General features: G+C 49.5%; 1 protein-coding gene across 2 annotated transcripts; it reads right to left on the reverse strand.

Moving 5' to 3' along the window:
• Positions 1-851: 851 nt before the first annotated feature.
• On the reverse strand, positions 852-11,814 carry hdac6 (histone deacetylase 6). 2 transcript variants are annotated; one of them, XM_047040392.1, is made up of 28 exons: positions 11,729-11,814; positions 11,164-11,277; positions 10,325-10,453; positions 10,072-10,157; positions 9,667-9,751; positions 8,438-8,478; positions 8,202-8,298; positions 8,007-8,104; positions 7,726-7,830; positions 7,537-7,605; positions 7,039-7,165; positions 6,794-6,859; positions 6,646-6,705; positions 6,397-6,486; positions 6,094-6,200; positions 5,936-6,003; positions 5,596-5,749; positions 5,353-5,481; positions 5,087-5,255; positions 4,768-4,970; positions 4,209-4,401; positions 3,918-4,067; positions 3,666-3,840; positions 3,190-3,566; positions 2,636-2,794; positions 2,363-2,509; positions 1,979-2,107; positions 852-1,877 (listed from the first exon to the last, which is right to left on the reverse strand). In XM_047040392.1, exons 2-28 carry the CDS (start codon positions 11,251-11,253, stop codon positions 1,809-1,811), a joined length of 3,372 nt encoding a protein of 1,123 aa, XP_046896348.1. In that variant the 5' UTR covers positions 11,254-11,277; positions 11,729-11,814; the 3' UTR covers positions 852-1,808. The 2 variants fall into 2 exon arrangements, with proteins under 2 accessions (XP_046896348.1, XP_046896347.1); XM_047040391.1 differs by having other exon boundaries at positions 11,666-11,804.
• Positions 11,815-12,370: the final 556 nt, after the last annotated feature.

The raw sequence follows: 12,370 nt of genomic DNA on the forward strand, positions 1-12,370 counted from the left end.
GATGAAGGAGCAGAGAGATCAAGAGGGAGGGTGGGACGGAGGAAGGGAAATATCACCAGAGAGAGAAGAAAAAGGGGAGGGGGGGTGCAGGAGGGAGAAATGCAGTGACGGAGTGAAGCGGGGGAAGGGGGGGGGGAGGGAGAGATGGTGCAGTGGTTTGTATTTCTGAGGGGGGAGGGGAAGACACTGCTGAACACTGCAGCACTGAGAGAATGATCGCCATCCCCTAGAGGAAGAGAAGGGAGGGAGGGAAGAGATAGACAGAGGAAAATAGAAAGAAGAAAATGCAGACAGAGAGTAAACAGGAAAAGAGAGGATGGACAATAAAACCAAAGAGAGGGGGGGTAAGAGGAATGAAGATGGAAAAGATGAAAGGGGGAGGGGGGAGATGAGGCATCTCCATAGTAACCTCAACTGAATGCAGCACCCAAACAACAATTTAGCGAAAAGCAGATGGGAGACATCAGGAGGGATCGAGGACAGGGAAGAGGACAGGGAAATGGTGCTTCAGAAACGCATCTGCAGCAACTGTCAATAACATCCAGGACATAATCATACATCATTAAATTGTTACACTTTTTTTTTATGGCATTCATCTTACTCTAACAGTAGTTTCAAATAAACTATTTTGCTTACAAACAATACCAGGGATGGGTTGAATCCTTCTTAGAGAGAGATTAAATTAAAAGAGAAAATCTTATTTATTTTAAGGGAAAAAGCCAATCTGAAAAATGTGTTCACTCACCTCAAATGTAATAGTATGGAATTGTTATTTCAGTTATAATTCTATTAAATGGGTATCAGTGGTTAAAATCAATAGAATACTCTGCTAGTACAGAACAGCCTTGATGGAGACCTCAAAGTTTTATTCAGACTCAAACGATGTGGCACATTGTGAAACATAAAAAGAGCATAAGTTACAGTGATTAAGATTTAAAAAATGAAGCAAAGTATATCAAACATATGTGGACTTTGGAAACAGAGATAAAGAAGCATGGAAAATAACACTAACACAATTACAAATATACAATTACAAAAGAAGACGATCGATGCTTTGAAACAGAATATTGCACATATACGTTTTTTTTGTTTTTTTTCTGCTTGTTTAAAAACATGAAATAATACCTAAGATACCTAGCTTTACATACCGGTGTATTATGTGCACAAACCACTAGCATCACACCTCAACTGTATCCATGCTGGAACGGACAATACTTTGTAATCAAATCTATGATGATGAGGATGACATCATAGCACCATTAGTCCTGTCGCTGTTGGTGAGACAAGTTTCCATCACAAACAGTCAGGATGGTGATTATATGTATCACATCCTATCAAATAAATAGCAGGAAGTCTTGTTTGCATAAATGGGTTGAAGCATAAAGCCTGACCACGACACAGGTAGTACACTAGAAACAGTGAAAGGTTTTCGCTCCAGAGGGGCACTGAAGGTATCAAAGCGTGGGTGCGACTAGGTCTCCATGACATCCACATTCTCATCACGTTGTGGTATACTGCCTGTGCTTACAGGCACTGAGCATCTCTTGTGAAGATGTGAGCGAAGACGTGGAGTGAAAAGGAAGGGGGGAAGGAGGGAGAGGAGGGGGATTGAAAGAGCTGGATAATCATATGGCTGAGAGCTTCAGGCACAGAGGAGCTGCTGATCCAAGCAGGTCAGCATGACCCAGAGGCCCAGAGAGGCATGGTCTGCTCCAGCCAAACTCCTTCAAAAAACCTACATCTCATTATCTTCCAAGTCTTCTCATCTCTCTGCCTCCTCATCCCTCTTTCTCTCTCCCTCTCTCTGCTCAGCCCGAGGCAGGCATTTCCTCTCCAAATTTGGCACAGTGGGCAGAGTTCTTCGCCTCTAAAATCACCTGAAACACGGGGAAGGGGACAGAGAACAGAGGGATTCAGTCACAGGAAAATAGATATCCAGACAATAGATGAATGAAACAGAAGCGAGCCGGGGCCAGACCTTGTTGTGTACGTAGGCCTCGCAGGAGTAGCACCAGACAGACAGGTCAGCGAAGCTGAGCACCATAGGGTGTTCGCTCACCAGGCCGTGGGTCACCATGTGCTGGTTCACATAGCGACCACAGAACACCTGGGGGGGGCAGGAAGTAGGGGGGCAGTCAGACATGTTGGGTTGTGGTTAATGTAGTCAGATGGAGCTCTCACGTCATCTGTATGTTTGTGTGTTTCTGTGTGTGTGTGTTTGCTAGAACGTTTTGGGACTGAGACAGCAAAATTGCAATGGTTCAACAGTCCAATTTAATTCTAATGAATTCAACTTTGATTTCAATGGCAGTGTGACAATATGACGTGCTATGACAGTGTATGGTGACATATCCTGTGGTACCTGGTAGCAGGTGAGACAGGTCCAGTTCTCAGCGTCGGAGCCACAGTCCAGGCACGGCCGGAACACGTCGATACCACCTGCAGGCAAAGGCTTCACCTGGTCCAGGTGAGGGCACCAGGACAGAGGGTCCACCACGTACATGGTGCTCTACAACACACACACACACACATGTGGAAGTATATCTCTGCACTTTGTGTGTGTGTGTATGTGTGCGTCTGTAGTGTGTCAACTGAACCTGTGTAAATGTAACTTGTGTCATGACAGATGTCGCACCCCGTCCATGTCCACGCCTCCACAGATCAGCTCAAACACTGGCTCCTCCTTCTTCGACCAGCCGCTAGCACCCTCTTCTGCAGCAGAGTCCTGCTCCCCTCCGGCCTCAGCCTTCAGCTGGCCCATTGCGGCCATGTCGGAGGTTACCTCGGCAACAGCCTATGGGGGAGAGGAGGATGGGAAGTCTGGTTCTCACCTTCTAAACATGTAGGTCTAACAGCAGGCTCACTACCATTAACTGACAAAGCAGCTTTTCAACTGACATCCTGAGACCTCAAGATTAGTCCAGGTTGTAGTGCAACAGCAGATATGGGATAGATTTAGGACAAAGGACTGAGGATCCTTTGACAAGCAAGTTTGGAACTATTATTGAACTATTATTATACTATATTGTATTTTTTTAACTTGTGTTAAATATACAATCATGAACAATATGTATCTGTTCCCATAGTGCAAACACCTTGAACAACTAAAGCTGACAGCGCTGTAGATGGTCAGAGTCCAGACCTGGGAGACCTGACCGTGTCTGTCAGTTAACCTATCACACTCCTCACCTGGGGCTGGGCCTCAGTCTTCCTGGCTGCTGGTTGGTCTTTCTCAGTGCTCAATGACACAGGCTCCTCCTTCCCTTCCTTAGTTGGGCTCTTCTGAGGACTAGGCCGGACCTTCTGCCTAGCCCCTCCCACTGGGACAGATGTTGGACTAGGATTGGCTGAGGTAGTTTGATTGAGGTCTAGTGAGACCAGTCCCAGTGTGAGCTCATCCAGCATGGGGTCTTTCACCCCAGCAGGGGGCAGAGGTGTCTCTGGGCTGTTAGCCTGAGCTGGGCTGCTCCCGGGGGATATCTGGCCCCCTGGCTTCCTACTACCCTTGGAGTGGCGCTTCCCCCGGGGTTTGGGAGAGGGCAGAGACAGGCGCAGAGACTCTGGGACTGGAGAGTGGAAAATAAATATCAAACTCAAAGAGATGCTTGTCCAAACATAGTAAGAACTCTCACCCTAATAAAGAGTCACTCTCCTAACAGACTTACTCTGTATTCTGAGTGATGCCCAGTAGGGGGCGTGAGTACGCAGGACGTTGTTGATGCTGAAGGCAGCGTTGGGGTGAGGGGGCGGCAGGGGGGGCAGGACGGGGGGGGAGTCACCCAGAAGCATGCTGGTGCACATGGCCATAGACTCAGAGATAGACGTCAAATTATAGCCTCCCTACGGAAAGAGGCAATCAATTAATCACTGATTAGGTTTATGAGTGTGTGTGTGTGTGGGTGTGTGTGTGTGCATACCTCCAGTATGACCAGGACCCTCCCCCCAGCCAGACTGTTCAGTAAGTGTGTGAGGTGGGCGTAGCCCTCAGGGGTGACCTGGTACCCCCCCAGGGGGTCTCCTCGGGCAGCATCGAACCCAGCCGACACCAGCACCAGCCCCGGGTCAAACTGGAGGGGGGGCATGGGGGAGGGGGGGCATGGGGGAGGGGGGGGCATGGGGGAGGGGGGGGGGGGCACGACATTTAGTATCATCTCCAGAATGACAGCAAATCTACAATGCGTTAGTATGGAGTGTGTGTGTGTGTGTACCTCTCTAGCGATGGGCAGCACGACACTGTGGAAGGCGGCTAGGTACTCGGGGTCTCCCATCCTGCCCCCACTCCACGGGATGTTGACGTTGTAGCCACGCCCCCGGCCTTGGCCCACCCTATCATAGTCAGCGTCCTCAGACGTGGGGAAGAAAGTCCCGCCCTCATACCGATGGAGGGACACGTATAAAACACTGGAGGAAAGATTAGAAAAGAGAAAGAAGAAGACGTGAAAAATGATAGGACATTCAGTGGACATTAGAGGAAACTTTAGAGGGACTATCTAGAGTTACTGTCTCAGTGATTGTTCTATCAGTGCTCTGTAATCCTAAACCTAGATGACATGTAGTCTACACTTAGATAACCAACTTTGCAGCAATTCTGTCAGATTCACTGTACATCTTCAGTCTGGACTGCAACTCACATCACCAAGAGGAAATCTGATTATTAGCGATTCATTATCTGTCAGAGAGGCACAGAGAGAGAACATAGAGAGAGAGAGCATAGAGAGAGAGAGAGAGAGCAGGAGAAGGAGAGAGAACATGTGGGATGTCCTCCACCTGTCGTCCTCTTCGAAGATGTGCTGGGTGCCGTTGCCGTGGTGAACGTCCCAGTCCAGGATGAGCACTCGCAGGGGCTTCTGGGAAAGGAACTGTGCGTGGCGCGCGGTGAGGGCGGCCGTGTTGAAGAAACAGAAGCCACACGCCGTGTCCTGCTCAGCATGGTGGCCTGGAGGACGCACCACGGCCACCGCATTCCTCACCTGGGGACGACACGGACCACACCTGACACCTTACACCTCACTTTGTGTGTGTTCGTGTGTGTGTGTGTTCTGAGTCCCCACAAGGCTAGATCAATAAGATGTGTGTGTGTGTGCACCTGTCCAGTGAGGATGGCATGAGCAGCGTTGAAGCAGCATCCTGCCGCCAGGCGGGCACTGCTGTAGCTGTGGTTGCTGATGAAGATAGAGTTGTACTCCTCCCCCAGTCTGTGCAGCTCCCTGGGCTTCATCTTCTCCGTGGATCTGATCTTAGCTATGTGCTCCAGGCTACAGACACACACACACACACATTACAGACAGGCTCTCACACACACACACACACACATGCAGTAAGACTAGACATGCGAGTGTGTGTGTTACTCGCCCGTGACATCTAGCCAGCTCCTCCTCTGTGGCCAGGCGTGTTGGTATCCGTTGGCAACGGGCCGCCAGGCCCAGGTCCTCGTGGAGGGAGAAGATCTTTGATATCCTCTGAGGCAGCTCTGGGTGGTGGCTAAACGACAGAGGGGAGATTACACACACAGACCTAGACATCCACACACACACACGCCACACTCACACACACACACACACACACACACAGGCCTACACACACGCTCCCACTTACCTGTCCCACATGTTGTGGTGTTCCATCATCCTGCGGTCGTACACGAGGCCTGTTGTCAGGCCGTTGGGATTGGATCTTTCTGTACTATTCTCATTGGCTGCCCTTGAATCTTCTGGGGTTATGGCAGGGTTAGCTCCACCCAGGGGACCGCCCTCTGTAAAGATAACACAGAGAGTGAGGCTATGCTTATGGAATATTCTCCAAAGTCTCCTCTGCTTCTGGAACCACTGCAAGTTCTAAAACACAACAGTGTAGCACACTGGAAGGTTCTACAAGACCCCAACTCCATTCTTCATTCTATTTGACATCCAGACTCACCTAGCACCTGTTCCTAACTCACCTAGCACCTGCAGGCTGGTCCAGTATGGGTACAGAGCACTGATGGTCTGTGAGATGGACTTCAGAGCACTGGAGACACACACACACACAGGGTTCCTTATCACAGTCCAGAGTAGTGAGGCCCTGTCTCACCAGATCATAAGAGGGGATGAGCCTCACCTGTCGGAGGGGGCTCCAGGTGGGCGTAGGGGGGGGCAGGGCTTCCCCAGGAGAGACCTGAGAGAGGCACAGGCACCCTCTGCTGTCGCCTGCAGGTTATAACCCCCCTGGAAGGAAACCCACCGAGGCAGAGTTAGCAGCTGACTGGGAGAGATCAGCACCACCATCACAACGACAGAGACACCAACGGCTGCTAGGCAACGCAATGTATGTAACCATGTGGTGTTGACTAGTTACTAGTCATCTGATGTGGTGAGTGAGTGTGGTTCTGGTTCTGTCTTACAGGTGGGAGTGTGTGGTTACCTCCAAAGCCAGTACTACCCTGCCCTGGGCCAGACCCATCAACATGTGGGTCAGGACCGAGAAACACTGGGGACTGGCTGACATCTCCCCCTGGAACACAACAATGCACACACACAAACACACCCACACACGTTGTAATACACATCCACCCACAAACATATAGGCCAACTTTTGAAAAAGCTAACAAAGGCTGCTGAACCAAATCGATTTTAAGAACACAAGCACCATAGGCACACTGCTGTAACTCACCTTAGGATCACCTAGCACTGAGTCGAAGCCTGCTGCCACCAAGACCAGCTGAGGCTGGAACTGCAAACACACACACACACAGACACTGGTCAAAAACAACCAAGGGCCAAATAACCAGGAAGTATTGTAGTCACCATATCTACCCCACCTCATAGGCCACAGGCAATAGAAGCTGCTGGAATGCTGCAATGTAATCTGCATCTTTCATCCCTGTCTAAAGAAAGACAGAAAAATAGAGGGAAGGACACAAAAGTGTAAGACTCCAAATGTCACAGTATGAATAAAACCAATCAAGATAAAGGTTTTGTACGTAAACATGAGCAGTACAAATCTCCAATACAAATCTCTCTCTCACACACACCCCCACACACACACACACCCCCACACAGCTACCTTGTTCCAGGGCAGGTTGATGGTGTAGCCCTCTCCAGCTCCTGTGCCTATAGCACAGCTGTCTGACTCTGGCAGGTGGGGCCAGAACGAGGCCTGCTCATACCTGTGGACTGAGAAGTACAGCACACTGGGGGAAGAGAAAGATGGAGAGAGGGAGAGACACAGACACAGAGAACGGGTCAGAGAAGGAGACAGACAGGGGGGAGAGAGAGTGCATCAGGACCTTGGACAGCACCAACACATTTCCACCAGCGACTCTGGGCTGATTTCAGGACGCATAATGGCCGGGTTTCCCAGATTCGTTAAGAAGCTCTTAACGCTAAGAACTTCTTAAGAACGTTCGAAAAGCGCTTTAGAACGCTCTTAGAACGCTCTTAAGAAGCTCTTAGCGTTAAGAGCTTCTTAACAAATCTGGGAAACCCGGCCAAAGACAGTAGGAAACGGAGGAGGAGAAAGACAACAAGAGAGAGTTTAAGAGGAGACAGGATAGGTCCGTACCTGGGGTCCTCCTGGAAGGCGTACTGAATCCCCTGACCGTGGTGAACATCCCAGTCTACTATCAGAACCCTGGAGGACACACAAACACAGCAGGAGTGTGGATGATGACTCTGAGCTGAGGCGTGTGCCACGCGGCCCACTCCTCACTGAGTCCAGACTGGGGGTGGTGTGGGGTGGGAGAAGCCTGACCGCTGGATCCTGTGCTGTTTCTGGGCGTAGCGGGCAGCGATAGCCTGGTTGTTGAACATACAGTAGCCGTTCATCTGGTCAGCCTGGGCATGGTGTCCTGGGGGTCTGGGCAAACCGTACATTGTAATGCTAATTATATGGCTAGAAATCTGTTATATTTTCTCCCATCATCATGATTGACAGTGTGAGCATTTCGGGAAAAACAAGAGTAGACTAACATGTAGGCTTATTATGAAATGAACAAACTAAAGACAAGATGATAACTGTTGTTGTGGGGTTACCTGGCGACAGAGAATCCGTTGCGTAGCTCCGAGGTCATGACCTTGTCGACAAGCTGAAGGACGGCGCCCACTGCCAGAGTGGCACAGCTGAACGACTCCTGGAGTGTGACACAAGACATCAGTATGTTTTCACCCACACACCCACACACACACACACACACACACACACACACACACACACACAGGCCCACTCACAGGGTGCAGGTAGACAGAGTCGTACGAGTCAGAGAGGGTTTTCAGCTGCTCCTCTGTCATGGTCTGGGTGGACTTCATCAGCTCCACATAGTCCCTCCTGAACAACACAACCACAGGGTCTCAAACAGGCTTACCAGGCTGGCCTATGAACGTCTGACCTGTGTGCTGAGGTGACATGATGTCACTAGGAGGAGTGGGTGGGTGGGTGGGTGCTCGGCGTCAGAAGAACCGCCTACTTGTGGACCAGCAGCAGCTCCTCTTCAGCAGCCGTCCTGGCCTGAGACACAGAGAGAGCTCAGCTGAGACTGACAGGGCATCATACAGCCCCAGTACACGCATGTGACCACGTTACACTCAGGTGGTCCTTCTTAAACTCCCACCTCTCCAGCCTCTCCCCCCGGGCCCCTGCCGAGGAGCCCGACCCCCTCTCTGTCTCAGCAGCCCCTGTTTCTCCACCTGGACACAGTGCTGCAGCAGCCCCTGTTTCTCCACCTGGACACAGTGCTGCAGCAGCCCCTGTTTCTCCACCTGGACACAGTGCTGCAGCAGCCCCTGTTTCTCCACCTGGACACAGTGCTGCAGCAGCCCCTGTTTCTCCACCTGGACACAGTGCTGCAGCAGCCCCTGTTTCTCCACCTGGACACAGTGCTGCAGCAGCCCCTGTTTCTCCACCTGGACACAGTGCTGCAGCAGCCCCTGTTTCTCCACCTGGACACAGTGCTGCAGCAGCCCCTGTTTCTCCACCTGGACACAGTGCTGCAGCAGCCCCTGTTTCTCCACCTGGACACAGTGCTGCAGCAGCCCCTGTTTCTCCACCTGGACACAGTGCTGCAGCAGCCCCTGTTTCTCCACCTGGACACAGTGCTGCAGCAGCCCCTGTTTCTCCACCTGGACACAGTGCTGCAGCAGCCCCTGTTTCTCCACCTGGACACAGTGCTGAAGCAGCCCCTGTTTCTCCACCTGGACACAGTGCTGCAGCAACCCCTGTTTCTCCACCTGGACACAGTGCTGCAGCAGCCCCTGTTTCTCCACCTGGACACAGTGCTGCAGCAGCCCCTGTTTCTCCACCTGGACACAGTGCTGCAGCAGCCCCTGTTTCTCCACCTGGACACAGTGCTGCAGCAGCCCCTGTTTCTCCACCTGGACACAGTGCTGCAGCAGCCCCTGTTTCTCCACCTGGACACAGTGCTGCAGCAGCCCCTGTTTCTCCACCTGGACACAGTGCTGCAGCAGCCCCTGTTTCTCCACCTGGACACAGTGCTGCAGCAGCCCCTGTTTCTCCACCTGGACACAGTGCTGCAGCAGCCCCTGTTTCTCCACCTGGACACAGTGCTGCAGCAGCCCCTGTTTCTCCACCTGGACACAGTGCTGCAGCAGCCCCTGTTTCTCCACCTGGACACAGTGCTGCAGCAGCCCCTGTTTCTCCACCTGCTCCATGATGACGCTGACCCGCTCTCTGTCTCACCTCCACCTGGACACAGTGCTGCAGCAGCCCCTGTTTCTCCACCTGCTCCATGATGACGCTGACCCGCTCTGGACACTCTGGGTGGCTGAAAGGAAAAAGAAAACAGAGATCACATGTGGCAGGGCAATCGGTGGAGACGGGAGGAAATAACTTGCCGCTGTTTATAGTAGCTGGTTTAGTGATTGTTCTATCAGTGATCTGTCATCCTAAACCAAGATGGCATGTAGTCTACAAAAAAACTTGGTTCACTGTCAATCTTTAGTCAGTACTGCAACTCACATCACACTGAGGAAGGCTAAGTATCAGTGAATCAGTCACAGAGAAACAGAGCCATGGCAGAGAGAGAATGAGACAAGAACAATTGTGCAACAAATAAACGACAAGGGTCAAGAAAGGAAGGCCTACCTTGTGTCCCAGAGGCAGCGGTGATGGGTGAATGTTTGACTGAAGACCAAACCTGTACCAGTAACTGGTGGCTTCTTATTCAACTCCTACACACGCAATGCAAGTATCTTAGTTCACATACTTGTAATCCAAATCTCCATAAAAATCAAGCCTCCCATACCCACACAGACACACATCTACATGGACAGTGAAAAACACACCCACACACACACACATTGTTCAGAGTGAACATGAACCAGGTCCATCATAGTACCAGGTTCTTCAGCTGCTTGGTGAGCTCCTCTTCTCCTTTACTTCTATCCATCTTTCCTTTCTTCTTGGCCTCCTGCAGGTTAGTCTTCTTCTTCCCACTGGCCTTCCCCTTCTCCTGCTGAGGAGAGAGCTACAGACAAGAGCCACGCAGTCAGGCAGCTACTCTGAACTCTGACCCTAGGCTCTTCTCTCCCGTCCACACGGTGTGAAGCAGTGTCCCTGGCAAGACAGAACTGGAACTCAAGACAGAACTGGAACTCTCTCTCAACAGAAACAATCCACTGTAACCTTGTTTAGTGGTTATCTGAGAAGCACGGGGGCAAATTCCATCCTGTGTGTGGATGATTGGCTGGCGACATTCACAGTTCAACCACCTGATTGGCAGATATGCAGTTCATCAGGAACACTGCCAATTTAAGTTTACTAGTTTTTTTTTGAAGAATTGGCGATGCAATCAGAGAAGAATCAAAGTAAATATAGGTTGGGGAGGGGGGAGCAGTGACTGGTGATTCTGAACATAGCTGTTATCAGGTACTCGCTGGTTACGTTGATGAGGTAACTGTACTAGGATTCAATATACAGACTTGCCACACATTTTCTATTTGATAACAGGTTGCACTGTCATGACTGTGTTGATATGGTGACTACTGAGCTTTGCCTTCAACTCAGCATTCAGATACTAAGATAGAATTTAGCCTATATGCCCTCCACCCCACTCAAATGTTTTTGGGTCTTTACCTGTGCTAAACTTATTTCTGTAATAATACGGACCTGACAAGGAAAATTGGACTGAAATTTAAGTTGATATTGGTGGTGTGTGTTTGTGTGTTAATGCCTTACTTTATCTGTGTTCTTTTCGGGAGACTTGGAGAGACGAGGGGAACGTCGTACTCTGCCAGGCTCTGACGCTGGCTTAGGAAGAGAATCCATCTGGAGCAGGACACCTTCCTCCTACTAAAAAGGACAGGAGAGGAAAATAGCAAAAAGTAGTTATCATCAGAATTATTTATTTATTTTATAAGGAGAAAACCGTAGTGTCAACAACGTTTGTAAATGTAGCTTAAAATTGCCAAATGTAGCAACGAACAGAAAGCTTGTTTTGAAGCAGAGTGATTTGTTTTGACAGCTGTTAGCTAGGCTAGGCTAGCTACTTCCACAACCGATAAAACAGGCATAACAAGAAATACCAGAATTAACTGTTGCAAGCCAGCAAGCTAGTGCTTTTGGCAACTTAACCAATACAAAAAAATTATAATTACAGTCTAAGCAAGACATTTTCTCGTCCTTAACTTAGGTAGCTAGACAGTGTAAAACATTATAAAGTAATTTGAGATTATATTACCAAAATAATTGAGAACCACTATCGCAGAGCTCCAATAACAGAAATTACTTTTTAAAAACATACATTTTATTCACAGTCACAGCTGATTTTCAGACACCCCTCTTGAAGCGCGAATTGGCAACGTCGCACAACAACACGCCCTGAGCAGGGCGCAAATGAATTACGTCATGACAGCCATCCCATGCTGTCCCCTTCCCCTAGTGGTGTTGTTACAAAGTAACCATTTGGGGTCACTGTTACAGTGAAATTATTGTTACTTCATCAATATGTTATTTATTGATGTATTTAATCATACTAAAAATATCTATGTAAGAGTTTGAAGAGACATGCTAGTCGTTAAACTACTAGTAAACAACACCGGATGTCTTGGAATAAAGAGGACTGTTTCCTTGTTTGGGGTCTAAATTAATTCTAAAAACTGAACCCATATTTGACTTTTTACATTCAGTTACTATGCGGAGGCTATTGAAATCGCAGGGAAGAGAGCTTAATAGATCATAAGTAAAGATCAATGCAAACACTGGGAGATGACATACAGAACCTGGGCTTTGTATACCTCTCACAAACTGTCATCATTTCCCCCCCCCCCCAAAAAAAGGTGTAAAAGCACAGGGACACTGTGTTGGAAGGTGTGACATTTGATAGCAGAGCAGCATGTTAAGACAGGGAGTCACTGGGTGGTAAAAGGTGGAGTTGAAGGTGACA

This window comes from Hypomesus transpacificus, chromosome 18 (genome assembly GCF_021917145.1).
Source record: "Hypomesus transpacificus isolate Combined female chromosome 18, fHypTra1, whole genome shotgun sequence".
NCBI classification, from domain to species: Eukaryota; Metazoa; Chordata; class Actinopteri; order Osmeriformes; family Osmeridae; genus Hypomesus; species Hypomesus transpacificus.